The 14568-nt window shown below is 44.2% G+C and overlaps 1 protein-coding gene across 1 annotated transcript in view; it reads right to left on the reverse strand.

Annotated features, from left to right (window-relative positions):
• Window positions 1-14568, reverse strand: part of LAMA1 (laminin subunit alpha 1) — a 155672-nt gene that overhangs the window by 67218 nt on the left and 73886 nt on the right. The window contains exons 16-19 of the mRNA XM_032875723.1: window positions 13733-13843; window positions 7541-7668; window positions 5942-6028; window positions 5025-5236 (exon numbers count right to left, since the gene is read on the reverse strand). Of these exons, the coding sequence (XP_032731614.1) occupies window positions 5025-5236; window positions 5942-6028; window positions 7541-7668; window positions 13733-13843 (538 nt within the window). The remainder of the gene's footprint in view (window positions 1-5024; window positions 5237-5941; window positions 6029-7540; window positions 7669-13732; window positions 13844-14568) is intronic.

The following is a 14568-nucleotide window of genomic DNA, read 5'->3' on the forward strand; positions in this document are numbered from 1 at the left end:
CTTGCTAACCCTGGACAGACTGCCCTAGCCAAGGCTAGTCAATTTCTAGAGCAAGTAAACAGCTTGCCTGCCAGACACCTTTCATAGGCAAACAACCCCATCTAGAGCCCACACCCACAAACACCTTCGTAGGAGCCTTCTCCTTCATTTGGGCTTCACTTCCTCTATCCCTCTGACCTCTCACCCCAAGCCCTGCATCAGACAATTAGGGACAGCTCCTCTGCCCCAGAGCCTGCTGAAATTATTCAAAGTAGCCAATCCTAAACGTGCTTACCCTGCCTTGCCCTTTCCTTCCTGAGGAAACCACAACAAAGGCTCTAGCCCACATTTCCCCTCCCAGCCAACCTGGGCGCTTCCGGAATACCAACCCCCCCCTCCCCCCGCCCCCAGGGCCTTGGTGTGTCCCCTCCTCCTGGCCTCTGCTGGCCTTGCCATACCTAAATAATAAAACCTGTATTTTCAAACACTCCTCAGCATCCAACTATTCTCAGTTGTCTCCCGCAGAAAACGGTAGACACACATTTACTCACGTGCGTACATGCGCGCGCGCACACACACAGACACACACAGACACACACACACACACACACACACACACACACACACAGAGCTGTCCGCAGTCCCATCTCCCTGTCGCCCTCTTTTCCCTTCAGCACCTTCCAATTCAACCTCCCCTTCCTGCCTCTTGGTTGCTAAGACTGCTCCTCGTAAGAAGTCTCCCTGGACTTCCCAGGAGCAAATTCAAACAGCACATTCTGGGTCTTCAACTTGCTGTGTCTTCCTGACAGATGGGACCCATGGACGCTCCTTCCTTTTCGAACCTGGCTCTCACTGAGGTGAGGTACGACCTCTGGTTTCCTCACTCCTTCTTGTATCTCACCCTCCTTCTTCCCCTGCCTCTGGGGAAAAGTCAATGTTCACCCTGTGATCACCACAAAATACTGACGATAATGAATTGTACTTCCTGCACTGGCCCTTTGTGCCTGGGTCACATTCTAGTATATTTCACTGAAAGTTCATTATAAACTGAGGAGGAAAACACTGCAACTTTCTTCCTCTTTCAATGTGAAATCTACAACTTAGAGACATGATGTCTCACCGCTATTTGTAGTTGTCTTTCTGTGATAACAATTCTAACAGTAAATAGTAGTTATGACTAAAAAGTTGTTTTCTCTAGGGGTACCCAGGTGGCTCAGTCGGTTAAGCATCTGCCTTCAGCTCAGATCATGACCTCAGGGTCCTGAGATCAAGCCCCACATGGGGGGGTCGGGCAGTGTCTCTGTTCAGTGGGGAGTCTGTTCCTCTCTCCCTCTGCCCCCCTCCCCACCAGCTCATGCTTTCTAATTAAAAAATCTTTAATTTTTTTTTTTGCTGTAAATAATATTAATTTAAAATAGTTGCTAGTAACTGACTGCTAGGAGCTTCACATGTATCTTAATTCTCCTAAGAACCCCACAATATAAAAATTATAACCGCTTAACTTAATTCATATAAGTTTCATTGAACAGTAGAGCTGTTCCTACAGGCTCTCCCTCCCTCGGTTGCTCCCATGCTGCCCTGGAAAACCGGTTCCACACGCACCAATCCCACTGCCACACCGAAGCTGACGACTCCCCAGGCTCTATTTCTTCCCTGATTCTTGCACGCCTGAATATATAAATGTCTCCCCCCAAAACCCTTAGGAATTCCCATGTCAGCAATATTGAATACTGACACTTCCACTGGGGTTAACCTAGTAAAATACAGGAGTAGATTCACATGCGGAGCCTCTGGGAAGTCCATAAGGAGGATCCCATTATAGGCCTGGGAGGATTTCTAATGAAATACCCAGAAATAACAAGAATTCATCTCATCAAAGCTGGGGGACAGGAAAGAGGAAATGAGAAAAGAATAAAACTTATAAATGTGTAGAGACTAGAAAGAATCCGGACAATGTCAGTCTGTAAACACGCCAGCTGCTTGGGCCACCAACCTGGGCCCAGACCCCAGTCCTGCCTGTCCTGAACCCACCCCCTCCCACCCTCCAGTCAACACAGAGATTTCCTAGTTTTTTTCTTTCTTTCTTTCTCTCTTTCTTTCTTTCTCTCTTTCTCTCTCTCTCTCTCTCTCTCTCTTTCTTTCCTTCCTTCCTTCCTTCCTTTCTTTTTTTAAAATAAGATTTATTTATTAGAAAGAGAGAGGTTGGGAGAAGCAGAGGGAGAGGGAGAGAGAGAATCCCAAGCAGACTCCCCACTGAGCACAGAGCCTGACATGGGGCTCAATGCCGGGCTCCACGCGGGGCTTGATCCCACAATCCCAAGATCATGACCTGAGCTAAAATCAAGAACCCGATGCTCAACTGACGGAGCCACCCAGGAGCCTAGAGAGTTTCTAGTTTCTTTTTTCTTTTTTAAAAATTTTTTTAAGGTTTTATTTATTTGTTTGACAGAGAGAGATCACAAGTAGACAGAGAGGCAGGCAGAGAGAGAGGGGGAAGCAGGCTCCCTGCTGAGCAGAGAGCCTGATGCGGAGCTCGATCCCAGGACCCTGAAATCATGACCTGAGCCGAAGGCGGAGGCTTAACCCACTGAGCCACCCAGGTGCCCAAGTTTCTAGTTTCTATCTTCCCTTTTACCCCTATGACAAAGGCTCTACTGGAAGCCCTCATTAACTTCCCCAGCAATTTTTTTTTTCTGGCTTCGTCTCTCCACTTGTCCACCCTATCCTCTGCAGGGGTTCCAGGGCGACTGCTCAACACAGATCTGGCCAGATCCCATGCCTGTTCCAGTGACCTGGAGTCGGGGGACAGACAGCACAGCCTCTGCAGGCCAGCGCTGTCTATACCCATCAGCCATGGCTCCTGCCTTGGCCTGACCCTGCCTTTCACATTCTAGCACCTTCTTTCCAGACTCTGCCCCTCAGGCCTGGATAACACTTTTCCTGCCACTTGTCAGCCCGCTGGAGCATCTCGGACCCATCCTGCAAGACTCACATCAAGTGATACTAACTCCAGAGCCCCACACTATCCTGGGCCCTTACTGAGCTTTGTGCAAACGCCAGGGATAGTCACTGATCACCGTGCAGAGCTGCCTGTCCTATTGGTCTGACACGGCGTGCACGGGTCTCCCGAGCCCTGTGGATGAGGCTGATGCGACAAACATGATCTCTGATGTCACTGAGACTAAGACCTGGGCCAACAACTCGGACCTACCTCTGTTCATCACCAAGATCTGCTTTCTACACAAAATACTGAAGCAGTTTTGTCAATGTAGATGTAAATATAAAGGAGAATGATTTTTTTGGTCATGAAGAAAACTTTTAAATACATTTGAACAACTTGGGTAAGTAAATTCCCTTTTGCAACTATGAATTTTATGTAATCAAAATACAGATAAATGGTTTCTTATGAAAGTTTAGCATCCTAGTTGAAATAGGCTATAAAACATGCGCTGAATTTTGAAGACTCAACATTAAAAAGGAAAGCAAATATCTCATAATACTTGAAAAATCTGATTATGTGACAAAATGACATTACTTTTATAATTGGGTAAAATAAGATATATTACTGCAGTACATTTCATCTGTATCATGTTATTAATGTGGTGACTGGAAATTTTAAAATCACATGTGTCATTTACATTTCTACTGGACAGCATTAATATAGAAAAATAATAAAAAAGCACTGTTTTTATTGTTAGCACTTAAAATAGCTGTCATTTATTTCATTTCCAGAACTTTAAATTTTTATCTCAATTAATCCTCACAAAGGCCTTTATATATATATGTAAAGCACATATATATATACATATACATAGTTTTGTGTGTGTGTGTGTGTGTGTGTGTATATGCTTTACATATATATACACAAAACTATGTCCATTTTATGTAATGAGGAAATCGTGGATCAGAGAGATTAATACATTGGCCTAATATCACACAGCTGGTCACACAGACCAAAACTCAGTTCTAACCCACATGAGTCAGACTCCAAAGCCTGAGATCCACATGTGTGTTTTGCCTCCCCAATAGACCTGGGCCACAATTTTTCCAACTCCTCTGATGATACTTAGAACAGTGCTTGGGAAGTAACAAATGCTTAATAAACAAGAAATGAACAGAGAAATGAATCATCAAGGTTTGCAGTAAAGAGGAAAAGGAACCACATGAGTATAGTGAAAGCATTCTGTAAACTTTGAAGCTTTACACAAACACCAGTTATCATAATTATGCTCCTGTGATAACCAATCAAGGTGGCTGTGCCACCAAGATCCAGTCGAGGGGCCCATGGTGACAAAGCCTTTTCCCTCTCTGGAGGCATGCCTGGGAAAATACCTTTTCTGTATCGCTAGTGCCCTCTTGTGTCTCCCTGTTGTAATAGCACGTCAGAACTTTGTATTTACAGGAAATTATTAAAATAATGTAAAATTGCCATTTTTGCTCTTTTCACACCTTCGAGAACTGTACATAAAAGTCCAAGGGCTATATCAGCCCTGAGGCTACAAGTTAGTCATCTTGGGTACAGGAAAGCCTGCTGTCTTCAGTGAGTGGTTCTAAGTGATCCCTAATGTCAGAAAGGAAGAAAGCAGAGTCCTGTGGGGCAACGTGAGAGTCAGTAGTTCAGGAACAGATCTGTGAGACTCCAAGGATAGAGCCTTCCCATTTCACACTCCATATCTTGAAATCCCACCTGACTCATGAGACCCCTGAGCCTGTCCCTCATAAACACTGCAGGCTTCAAGCCCAGTCTGCCTTCCCTGATCCCGGGGAGCATGTCAGCACCCCATCAAGCACCACTTCCCCACCCCAGTGGAAGGACATCTGTATTTTCCAGGCCCCCCTGACCTGCTCTGTAGGAAACGGATCAAGCTAAGGCAGGGCACACCGGGAAGGGGAAGAGTGAGGTCTTGGGTCTACACTGGTATTAACACAAGCACCAATCAGGATAAAGTTACCCCATATGCTGAGCCCTTTCCGACACATGTAAGTAGATGGAGACGCCACATGGCCATGAGTAAGGGCTCTGACTTCACAGCCCCCACACTCACCGCGGCAATTTTTGGCGGTCACAGCGTCCCCGTAGAAGCCATCAGCACACCTCTCGCAGTGGGCGCCATCCGTGTTCCCAATGCATTTCAGGCACTCTCCGGTGACGGAGTCACAGTGACCCTCCTCGAAGGGGTTCACGTTGCCGCTGCAGTTGCAGGGGACACAGGATTCCCCAGGGACTGTCGGGTTTCCATAGTAACCGTCTGCACATCTGCATAAAAGTATTGAAAGAGGGATCCAAATGCATGCACTTCCTCTAGACATTACCCCCGCCATCCAGGGAAGCTCTGAATGGTTAATAAATCAGACTGATTCTTTTTCCATAAGACTGATTGGGAAGCCATGCAACATCTAGTCTCGACATCCAGATTGACTCCACTCATTGTGAAGACAGAGAGTGTACCCCAAATGAGCCATAAATCCCAGTGGATGTGCCCTCAGCTCCGGGGCCAACTGGACCGGCACGCCGCGGGTGTGACGTGGCTCTCCCAGGGAGAGAGCCAGAGCTGGGCACTAAGCCTGACACATGGGAAAAGACAGCGTTGGCTTTCAGGCGCCAGAAGACAGCTATTAAATCAAACCACCCCTACTACAGAACTATCCAGAGTTATGGGGTATTTCAGTGTGTGAATGGTAAACCCTGGCCCCTCGCTGTTTTCTATTGTCATTGATGAGAACTCCTTTGAGTTCAAGGAGCCCAAATGCTGTTCTTGAAAAATCCCCCGGGGAGTTTTCACACGTGCTTTCTAATCAACATACCGGCTTCTCTATAATTATGCAAAATAATCGTTACACACCAAAACTCTAAAATCATACTTATCTATACGTTTGAAAATAAACATGTATCACTGATATTTAATTAAAAAAAAAGTTTGATGAGACTTTGAAAATCAGCTGAGTGATGCCGACAGAGTACCTCTCGCACCAAGCTCCCGAGTATCCTGGGGCACACTGGTCACAGACCACTTCGTCCCCATTCTCTAGGTGGCATGTGGGGCTGAAACTGTCAAAACATGACAAATGAACACAATTATCCAATGGGTGGCACAGAATTTCTAAACATTTATAATTCTTGTGTTTTACCACTCCTTATGAACGTTCAATGGAACTTCACTCCGGAACCCCGGCCCCCAACCATGCAGCCCACCTCATGAGCCTCTCTCCTGGGCACTGGACACTCCCGTCTGTACTCTTGCTTGTCCCTCAGCCCAGAGGGTGTTTCTTTTCCTCTCTGCCTGGGATCACCTTATCCCTTGTGCCCAACTCAGCTGTCCTCTCCTCCAGGAGGCCTTCTCTGACACTTCCTGGCTGAGCGGAGCTCCCGTCTGTGGGTTCCCTGGCACTGGGTAGCCTGCCTCAGAGTCCTGCCCACACTGGCCAGGAATGAACTCAAGCTTACAAGAGACAGCCCGGGAACATTCTCTAAAGTATCCCCACTGCTCACTGAGGTCCCCTCAACCTTTACTCCTGGGGTCTAGGGGGGCCTCTGAAGGGAGGTATGGGGGGCCACTATGATTTCATCAGAGTAGCCCTGATTGTATCTGTTTTACACAGTGGAGTTTCAAATAAAAATCCCCGTGGGGGAGTTCTCTGGGCTGGGGGAGGAAGAGTCCTAAAGGGTAAGCCAGTGAGAGATAAATAAGCTTTCAGATCCAAGTGTTCAGACACACGGGGCCCAGCATGGTGAACGAGGCCTTGTGCATCATTGACCCTTCTCACCCCCCTCCTGTCCTGTGCTCCAGGACTATCTACAATTTCACAAATGGGATCTGCTCTTTGATGCGGCCATAACTTGGCATACATTCCGTTCCTCCTGCCCATAACGCCCTTCTCTGTGACCTTCATCCTTCAAGCCTCAAATCAGGGGCTTCCTCAGAGTCACTCTGGACAGATTCCTACTTCCCTGAGAGTGGATGGTAGTCATGACCACACGGTGGTCCCATGGGACCAGCAGCCATGGATGAACCCTCCAATACTTGAGTACCTTCCATGATAACTCAGTGTACGGTAGGCACTTAAATATTGGTTGAGGGTGCCTGGGTGGCGCAGTCATTAAGCCATCTGCCTTCGGCTCAAGTCATGATCTCAGGGTCCTGAGTTCGAGCCCAACATCAGGCTCTCTGCTCAGCTGGAAGCCTGTGTCTCCCTCTCCCACACCCCCTGCTTGTGTTCCCTCTCTCCGTTGTGTCATTCTCTGTCAAATAAATAAATAAAATATTTGAGAAAACCTCCTAGCCTACGGGCACTGAAAGAGTTAAGCCACACTAGACCAAGAGGAACCGAAGTATGCATATTTTCTTGCCATCCCATGATCTTTCTTATATAATTTAGTATACCAAACTTGTTCTTTTTAGAAAGAGAGAATTCACCCCTCCATCTTTAATCTTAATTAAGTACCACCTGGGAGGCACACTTTTCTCACACACAAAACCCTGCTCTGAACATATCCGTGCACATCTGAATGGACTCTCTGGCCACACTGGGCCTGCTTCCCTGGGGGGGGTGCCGTGCTTACTTGTTGGAGGCTGTGGTGAGGGGGCAGGCACACCGCTGGCAGTCCCCCGAAGTCCCTCGGGAAGGCAGCCCGTAGAAGCCGGGCGCACACTGCTCACAGTGGTCTCCAGTGGTGTTATGCTCACATGCCTAAAACACATGCATGAAGAGAAGACTCAGTTCAGGCTTCCTTAAACAATTCTCTGATTCATCGAAAAATAACTTAAAGTCAGGGTGGGAAAAAAATGCTCAAAAAAATCACCAAACTGTGACATGATGAGAGGGCTGCCTGTTTCTAGATTAATACAAAATTTTAATTTGTATAATCCATATACATGGGAAGCTTTTCCTTCTGCCCACGTCAGAGTAACTGCTATCAGACTTGTCTTTCTGTGGGAAAGAACTAGAAAACCGGAACAAAACATATCGAACCACTTCTTTTAGACACTAGGCAACAGAGGTGAGAGAAAGGAGGTGATGGGATGAAACCCCAGGATCTCATGTCTTTTTCCTGGAGACTCTTGATAAGTGGGCAGTGGAGTGGGGGAGACCCAAGCAGAGTGTGGCATCCTGTTGAGTTGAGGAGACAGAGGTCTGAGTTTGGGGAGACTGGAACTGCAGGGATTTGGCCCGAGAATTGGAGTTTCACAGAATGAGACCTCCAGAAATCTGCACAGGAGACCCCTTCAAATAGTTACTGAATATAAGCTTCTTGTGTGTAGTGTGATTTCCATGCAGCCAGCTGAAAAATTAAGAACTCACGCAAAGCCCAGGGCCACTAGAATTGTAACCAGCCAGTGCGGGGCTTCTCTGTTAAATGCCCAGAACACCCAGTAGAGACCCCAGAAGAAAAACTTGTTTGTGATAGGGCTACACCTGCCCTAGAGTAGAGATTCTATTAGACCCGCCCTAACAAAACTTAAAAACAAACCTTGAAACAATCCAGCTGACCTGTGATAATTTAAGTACTTGCCAAAACAAACTCTGATGTTCTTTCAAGGAAAGTAACGAAATCCAGAAACTTAACAATGAACAATATTCATCGTGCAATCAGAAACTACTGAGTATGTTTCCACCAGTCACATCTGGGAGAATTTGGAATCCATGAGTCCAGACAGATAACAAGTAGGTAAGCGAATAAACATTAGAAAGGAGGATTCTTGCTTACAGTAGAATGCTGTGTGACAACTGAGAAGCATGCAGAATATCATACAAGTGTTCATGGGGCAAGAATCCTCAGAGACTGCTAACCCTAAGGGAGAATTTGATGACGAATACGATACTTGTCCAGTCTTAGAGTGTCTCCCTCACACTGCTTCTTAATTGCAAAAGAAAAGATCAGTAAATGTATAGTAATTGACCAATAGCTGGGAGTGTGTAATCAGAATTCACACCACCAGTGAGGGGCAGTGGACACTGTGGGCTTCCACCTGTGGTTCTCTGAGAAGGCCACAGCATCGCTAATGAGGTGTTCTGCCCTGAAAGGTATAACCTGAATCAATTCATGGAAAAACAAGAGAAAAACCCCCAATAAGGGACATTTTATTCTTTGAAAAATGACTGTGTTCTTCAAGGTGCCATTATCCTAAAAGACAAACACTGTGGAAGTTCTTCAGATTAAAGAAGACTAGGGAGCTATGACAATAAAATGCAGTACCTGAACTATATGGGGGCCTGTAACGGTGGGAAAAAAAAAATGCTACAAAGGACATAATGGAGTCAACTGACCAAATGGAAAAATGGATGGTAGATTAGAAAAAGTAGAATACTAAAGTTATATTTATTGAAGTTGACAATGTTCTGTGGTTATATAAGAGAAAATCCTTATTTTCAGGACAAACACCCTGAACTATTTACGGATAAATAGCACAATGTACGTGACTTATTCTCGAGTGATTTAGAAAAAACATTATGATTAGACAAATAGATAACGAGAATAATACAGCAAATGGGGAAAATGTCAACGACAAGGTGAATCTGGGTAAAAGGTGGGTGCCCTAAGTACTATTTTTCTTCCTACAACTTCTGCTTACACTTAAATCAATTTCCAAATAAGGGTTTGTTTGTTTCTTAATGCAGGATAATACCTATTACATCTGAGAAGAAGCAAACAAACAAAAAGCAAATGTGAATTGTAAGGAGAAAAATCTAAAAACCAAGCAGAGGAAAAAAAAAGACAACCCAGAGAATTACATTGATAAGACCAACTACTGACTTTTCATTTGAAACAATGTAAGCCACAACAACTTTTAAGTCTTGAAAAAAAAATCTTCAAAAATCTACTTCCAACTCGAAGGTGAAAGAAAGCCTTTTTCAGGTCAACAAAATGTGAGAGAATTTGTTGGCTGTCAGATCTGCACCGAATGAAGGCTAAAAACAGTTCTTCAGGAGTCAGGGACACAGAACCAGGTGAAATCCTGAATTTATACCAAAAATTGAAGAATATCAGAAACCATAAATACAGGGAAAATATGAAAGACTTATTTCCTTCTTGAAAACATGTCTTTAGAAAGCAGAATGGCACCACATCAGGTGTGTAGGAAGTACCAGGAGAAACAGGATGGGCACAGCGGGCCACACAGGAAGCAACACAGAGCATGAGGACGGCTGCATGGCTCAAGGGAAAGCTGAGCCAATACTCCACATTCTTCCCCAAGTCCCTGTCAGCCCATGACTCTGTCTCCCCAGGTCCTCCCATGACCCCAATGCCCAGGCTTATGCTACCCAGAGCTTTCTCCTGCCATCCCTACCCACCCCTGCCCCACCTCCCACCTGTGGGTCTACCTTGCCACTCACTTTCCTTTACCCCCTTCTCTGAGAGCCACTCATTTTACAGATCTTATTGGCCTTTTTTCATTCAACGGTTTAAATAATATTTCCAGTTTCTAAACTGCATACTTTTCTATAATTCCTGAGGTTGGCAAAAGTTTTCCCATAGGTTAAATTTAATTTGGGACTATAAATATTTGTATTACATCCTTTTAAATAGGCTTTCACCAGTTTTTTTTTTTTTAAAGATTTCCTTGTTTATTTTAGAGAGAGAGGGAGAGAGAGGGAGAGAGAGTGAGAACACAAGTGGGAAGGACAGAGGGAGGAGAGGGGATCGCCAGCAGACTGCACACTGAACACAGAGTCTGACTGATGTGGGGCTTGATCCCAGGACCCTTGATCCCAGGATCCCAGGATCCCTACCTGATCAGGTAGATCACTACCTGAGCTAAAACCAAGAGTCAAGTGCCCCAGGCTTTCACCAGTTTTATGTAGAGGTATCCTTGACAGGGCTTCTAAATTTGAATTTTTACAAATCACCTCGGTTCAGGGTCGATTCTGATTCAGGAAGTCTGACATAGGGCCTGAATTCTACATTTCTAAAAAACTCCTGGGTTTTGCGCTGCTGCTGGTCCTCAGGTGACATTTTGGTAGGAATGTCTTGGGCTCTTTTTTTCCTCCCCATCCCCTGTATGACCTTGATTTTGATTATTAACCCAAATTAATTCAAAATGTCACTGGCTTTGGTAGATGGCTACATGGTTGAGCTAAAAGTATAAACAAAATAACTAGTTTCATTAAAAAACATTTAATTATGTCCACTTGCAAAATATCTATGATAGGATTTCTTTGCTCAAAGGGCCAGATAGGGTTCTCTTTCTTTTTGGGAAAGCCTTACATGGTTCTGCTAAAAACAAAACAAAACAAAACAAATAAAAAAACCCAAAGCTACCAAATCTGTTTCAAGGTTTTCTCAGGTCACTGTCCCTTTAGGTGACCAGCTCTATTGGTGGAGCTGGTATGTGAGAAGGAGAACGTTCATCTCCTCGGGAAGGAGAAACACCTTCTCTTGAATGAAAAAGAAAAAGCAGGAGGGTCCAAGGTATACAACTGCCTATTAGGCCCTTCTCTTTCAGAAGAAATGAAACTGGTTTTTCCTCCAGAGACCAGCAGAAAAAGCTCAGAGAAGGGGCTAATGTAAACCGTGGACTTTGGGGGGCTGTGATGTATCAGTGTGGGTTCATCAAGGGTACCAGTGTGTCCCTCCAGTGGGGAGGGTGGGGACTGTTGATAATGTGGGAAGCTGTGCGTGTGTGGGAGCAGAAGGTACATGAGAAACCCTTACACTTTCCCCTCAGTTTTGCTGTAAACCTGAAACAACTTTTTGAAAAAGAAAAGGACAGGGTACTAAGTAAGAACAGTTGGAACTTTCTCTCTGATAACCTACAAATCAGGAGTGGATTCCTGGAAGCTGGATGGCTACAGGCAAGGCCCAGGGCTGGAAATGGTTATCCAAAGGGGAGAATTCAAAGGTTTCTTTTTAAAATAGAATAGAAAAAAGAAAAAAAAAAGTTAGATGAAACCCAGATAAATGATGCTACCAAGTTTTTAGGTTTCCTTAAACTTCAATCTAAATTTTTACTGTTTTTGCCCCTTCAAATGTGAATGACTTAAAAAGGTAAAAATAATAATGTGAAAGCGGAAAAAGTTGGCAGCCAGCACCTCACCCAAGTGTCCGAGGCTAACATCCCCTGACAGTGTGCCCCCAGGGGGCATGTCACCTTCATGTCTTCTTGCCTAAAACGCACAACCTCAAGCTAATCATGAGAAAACAGACATGCGCTAGCTGAGGACGTTCCAGAGAATGTCCAGGATTCCTCAAAAGTGCCAGAGTCATGAAAGACAAGGGAAACCTGAAAAGCTGTCCCAGAATGAAGGCGGCAAGTGCAATGCAGTTCTGGATTGAGGCTGGAAAAGGGACATGAGTGGGGATTCTGATGAAATCTGAGTGAAGTCCACTATTCCGTTGATGAGATTGTGCCCACGGGAATTTCTTAAATCTCGATCAGCATACTCCGGTAATGCAAGATGTGAGGACCAGGGGAGGCAGGGTGAAGGCTGAACAGGACCTCACTGTGTTATTTTTTTGTAGGCTTTCTGTAAATCTAACATTATTTCCAAAAATTTTTCAATTAAAAATTAAAAATCAAATTTTTAATGAAAATTTTCAATTAAAAATTCCATTAAAATTATTATCATTTATTATATTTAGAAAGTAAAGGCCAGTTGCTACTTAGCATTTTCACTTTAATGTGAGTATATATTTTTGTAAAGATACAGTAATAGAAGCACATGCAAATACCCTTTTGGCTTACCTATACCTAAAGCCTCTGATGCCACCACCACAACCTGCTGGGCAGCCCGAGCTGTGGGCTGACTTCCCGGGAAGGCTGACCTTGCAAACCCAAATGGAAAGGCAGAGGCATTTTAAAAAAGCCACCACCTCATCAAGCTCGGGGAAACTGAAACTGAGGGACCGAGTGTGTGTGTAAAACATCACTTTGTATAACTCCTATAGGCACTTGCTTTCCAGAATGATGAAACAAAGAACAAAACGAAAGCTTTCCTTACAGAATCAAGAAAAATTAGGTTCTGGAGAGAACAAGCAATCCATGGCATCGTGATGAGATTTTCTCCACGGGTCTCATAATAAATTTTCCCTATCCTTGGGACTCGGTCTCTTTAGGAAAGAGCGTGAACATTTCCCTGTATGGTGACAAGCTGATCGATACAGGCTTTCACTCCATCTCTGTGCCGCAAATCCATTAGAACACAGGAGTGTGGCCTGGCTTCCAGGCAAAAGAGCCTAAAAGAATTCCTGATTGAAGTTAAAAAAAACAGGTTCATTCTCAAGATTAACTGCATATTTGTCAAGCCACATTTCAACTCCTGTTGCAGGAAAGAAGTACTTGTTTGAAGAGTGTACCCGAGCTAATAACTGTAAAACGTTATATATTGCACAAATGAGTGTGGTTATTATGTCTTAGTATTCCTTTTAGGACATACTGTATAATATGTTAAAGAAATTCTAGCACTTTCAATTTAGAGACCGGATTCTTTTTAATCACCGGATAATATTTTCTACCTTTATATTGCTTTCTAATCTTACGAAGTGAATATGGTGTTCTAATAAAAAATCTGCAATGACATGATATATCCCTTTTCCATTTTCACCAAAGTAACTTTTTTTCAAAAAAGAGCAAGGGGAAAAATCAGGAAACATATTATACCATGATCGTAAGTCTATAAATTTCCTCTGGAGTCTACTAGGGCCAGGATAATCTCCTATTGAGGAAGCATTATTTTTTTAACCACTGTGCACAGCAGGTGGCTTTGGGGTGGGTAGGATGGGGCACTCCATTCCAGATTTTAGCAACAGACTCACAAGGCAAACGCCATGAATATCACATCCAGCTGCATGGCCGTGGCAATCACAGGGTTGACAAATTCCTCCGAAGAGTATTCCATCCACACGGTAATAGCCAGGGAAGCAGGACTACAAGAGAGGGACGGGTGACACACGTGGGCAAAGGCAACCTTGTACATCATGCAGATCATTTTCTTGTCAATAGGCTAGGAGTATTACCTGCTCCATTTTCCACATGTAGAGAAACGTACTTCTTTTTCCCCCTGAACTTCTTTATTGAGGTATCATTTACATGCCATAAAATGCACCCATTTTAAGGATATGGTTCAATGATTATTTAGTAAACTTACCAAATTGTGCATCATCACCATAATCCAGTCCTCTTTTTTTTTTTTTAGGGTTTATTTATTTGAGAGAGGGAAAGTGCACACACGTGGGGGATGGGCAGAAAGAGAGGGAAAGAATCCCAAGCAGTCTCCCCACTGAGCATGGAGACCTACATGGGGCTCGATCTCATGATCTGAGCTGAAATTAAAAGGGGGATACCCAACTGACTGAGCCATCCAGGCACCTTTCCTCATTTCTTTTTAAAGGTTTCTACCTTTAAAACCTAGTGGCTACCATCAAAACCTAGTGGCTATCCACCTTTGTGGTATCCTGCCATAATATTATCATGTAAATCTCATGTAAATCTCATATGATCATGTAAAACTCAGTCACTTAACCAGGGTTTCAATCAAGAGGACATTTTCCGCTCAACTTGATTTTGTTTTCTTTTCAGTAAGAGTTACTAAATATTACCATCAAAGTGCTCGAGGGTGGTCTGTGTCAAACCGCAAACATTACAGGCATGC

Source organism: Lontra canadensis, unplaced genomic scaffold (assembly GCF_010015895.1).
Source record: "Lontra canadensis isolate GAN:19392208 unplaced genomic scaffold, GSC_riverotter_1.0 scaffold57, whole genome shotgun sequence".
Taxonomy (NCBI): Eukaryota; Metazoa; Chordata; class Mammalia; order Carnivora; family Mustelidae; genus Lontra; species Lontra canadensis.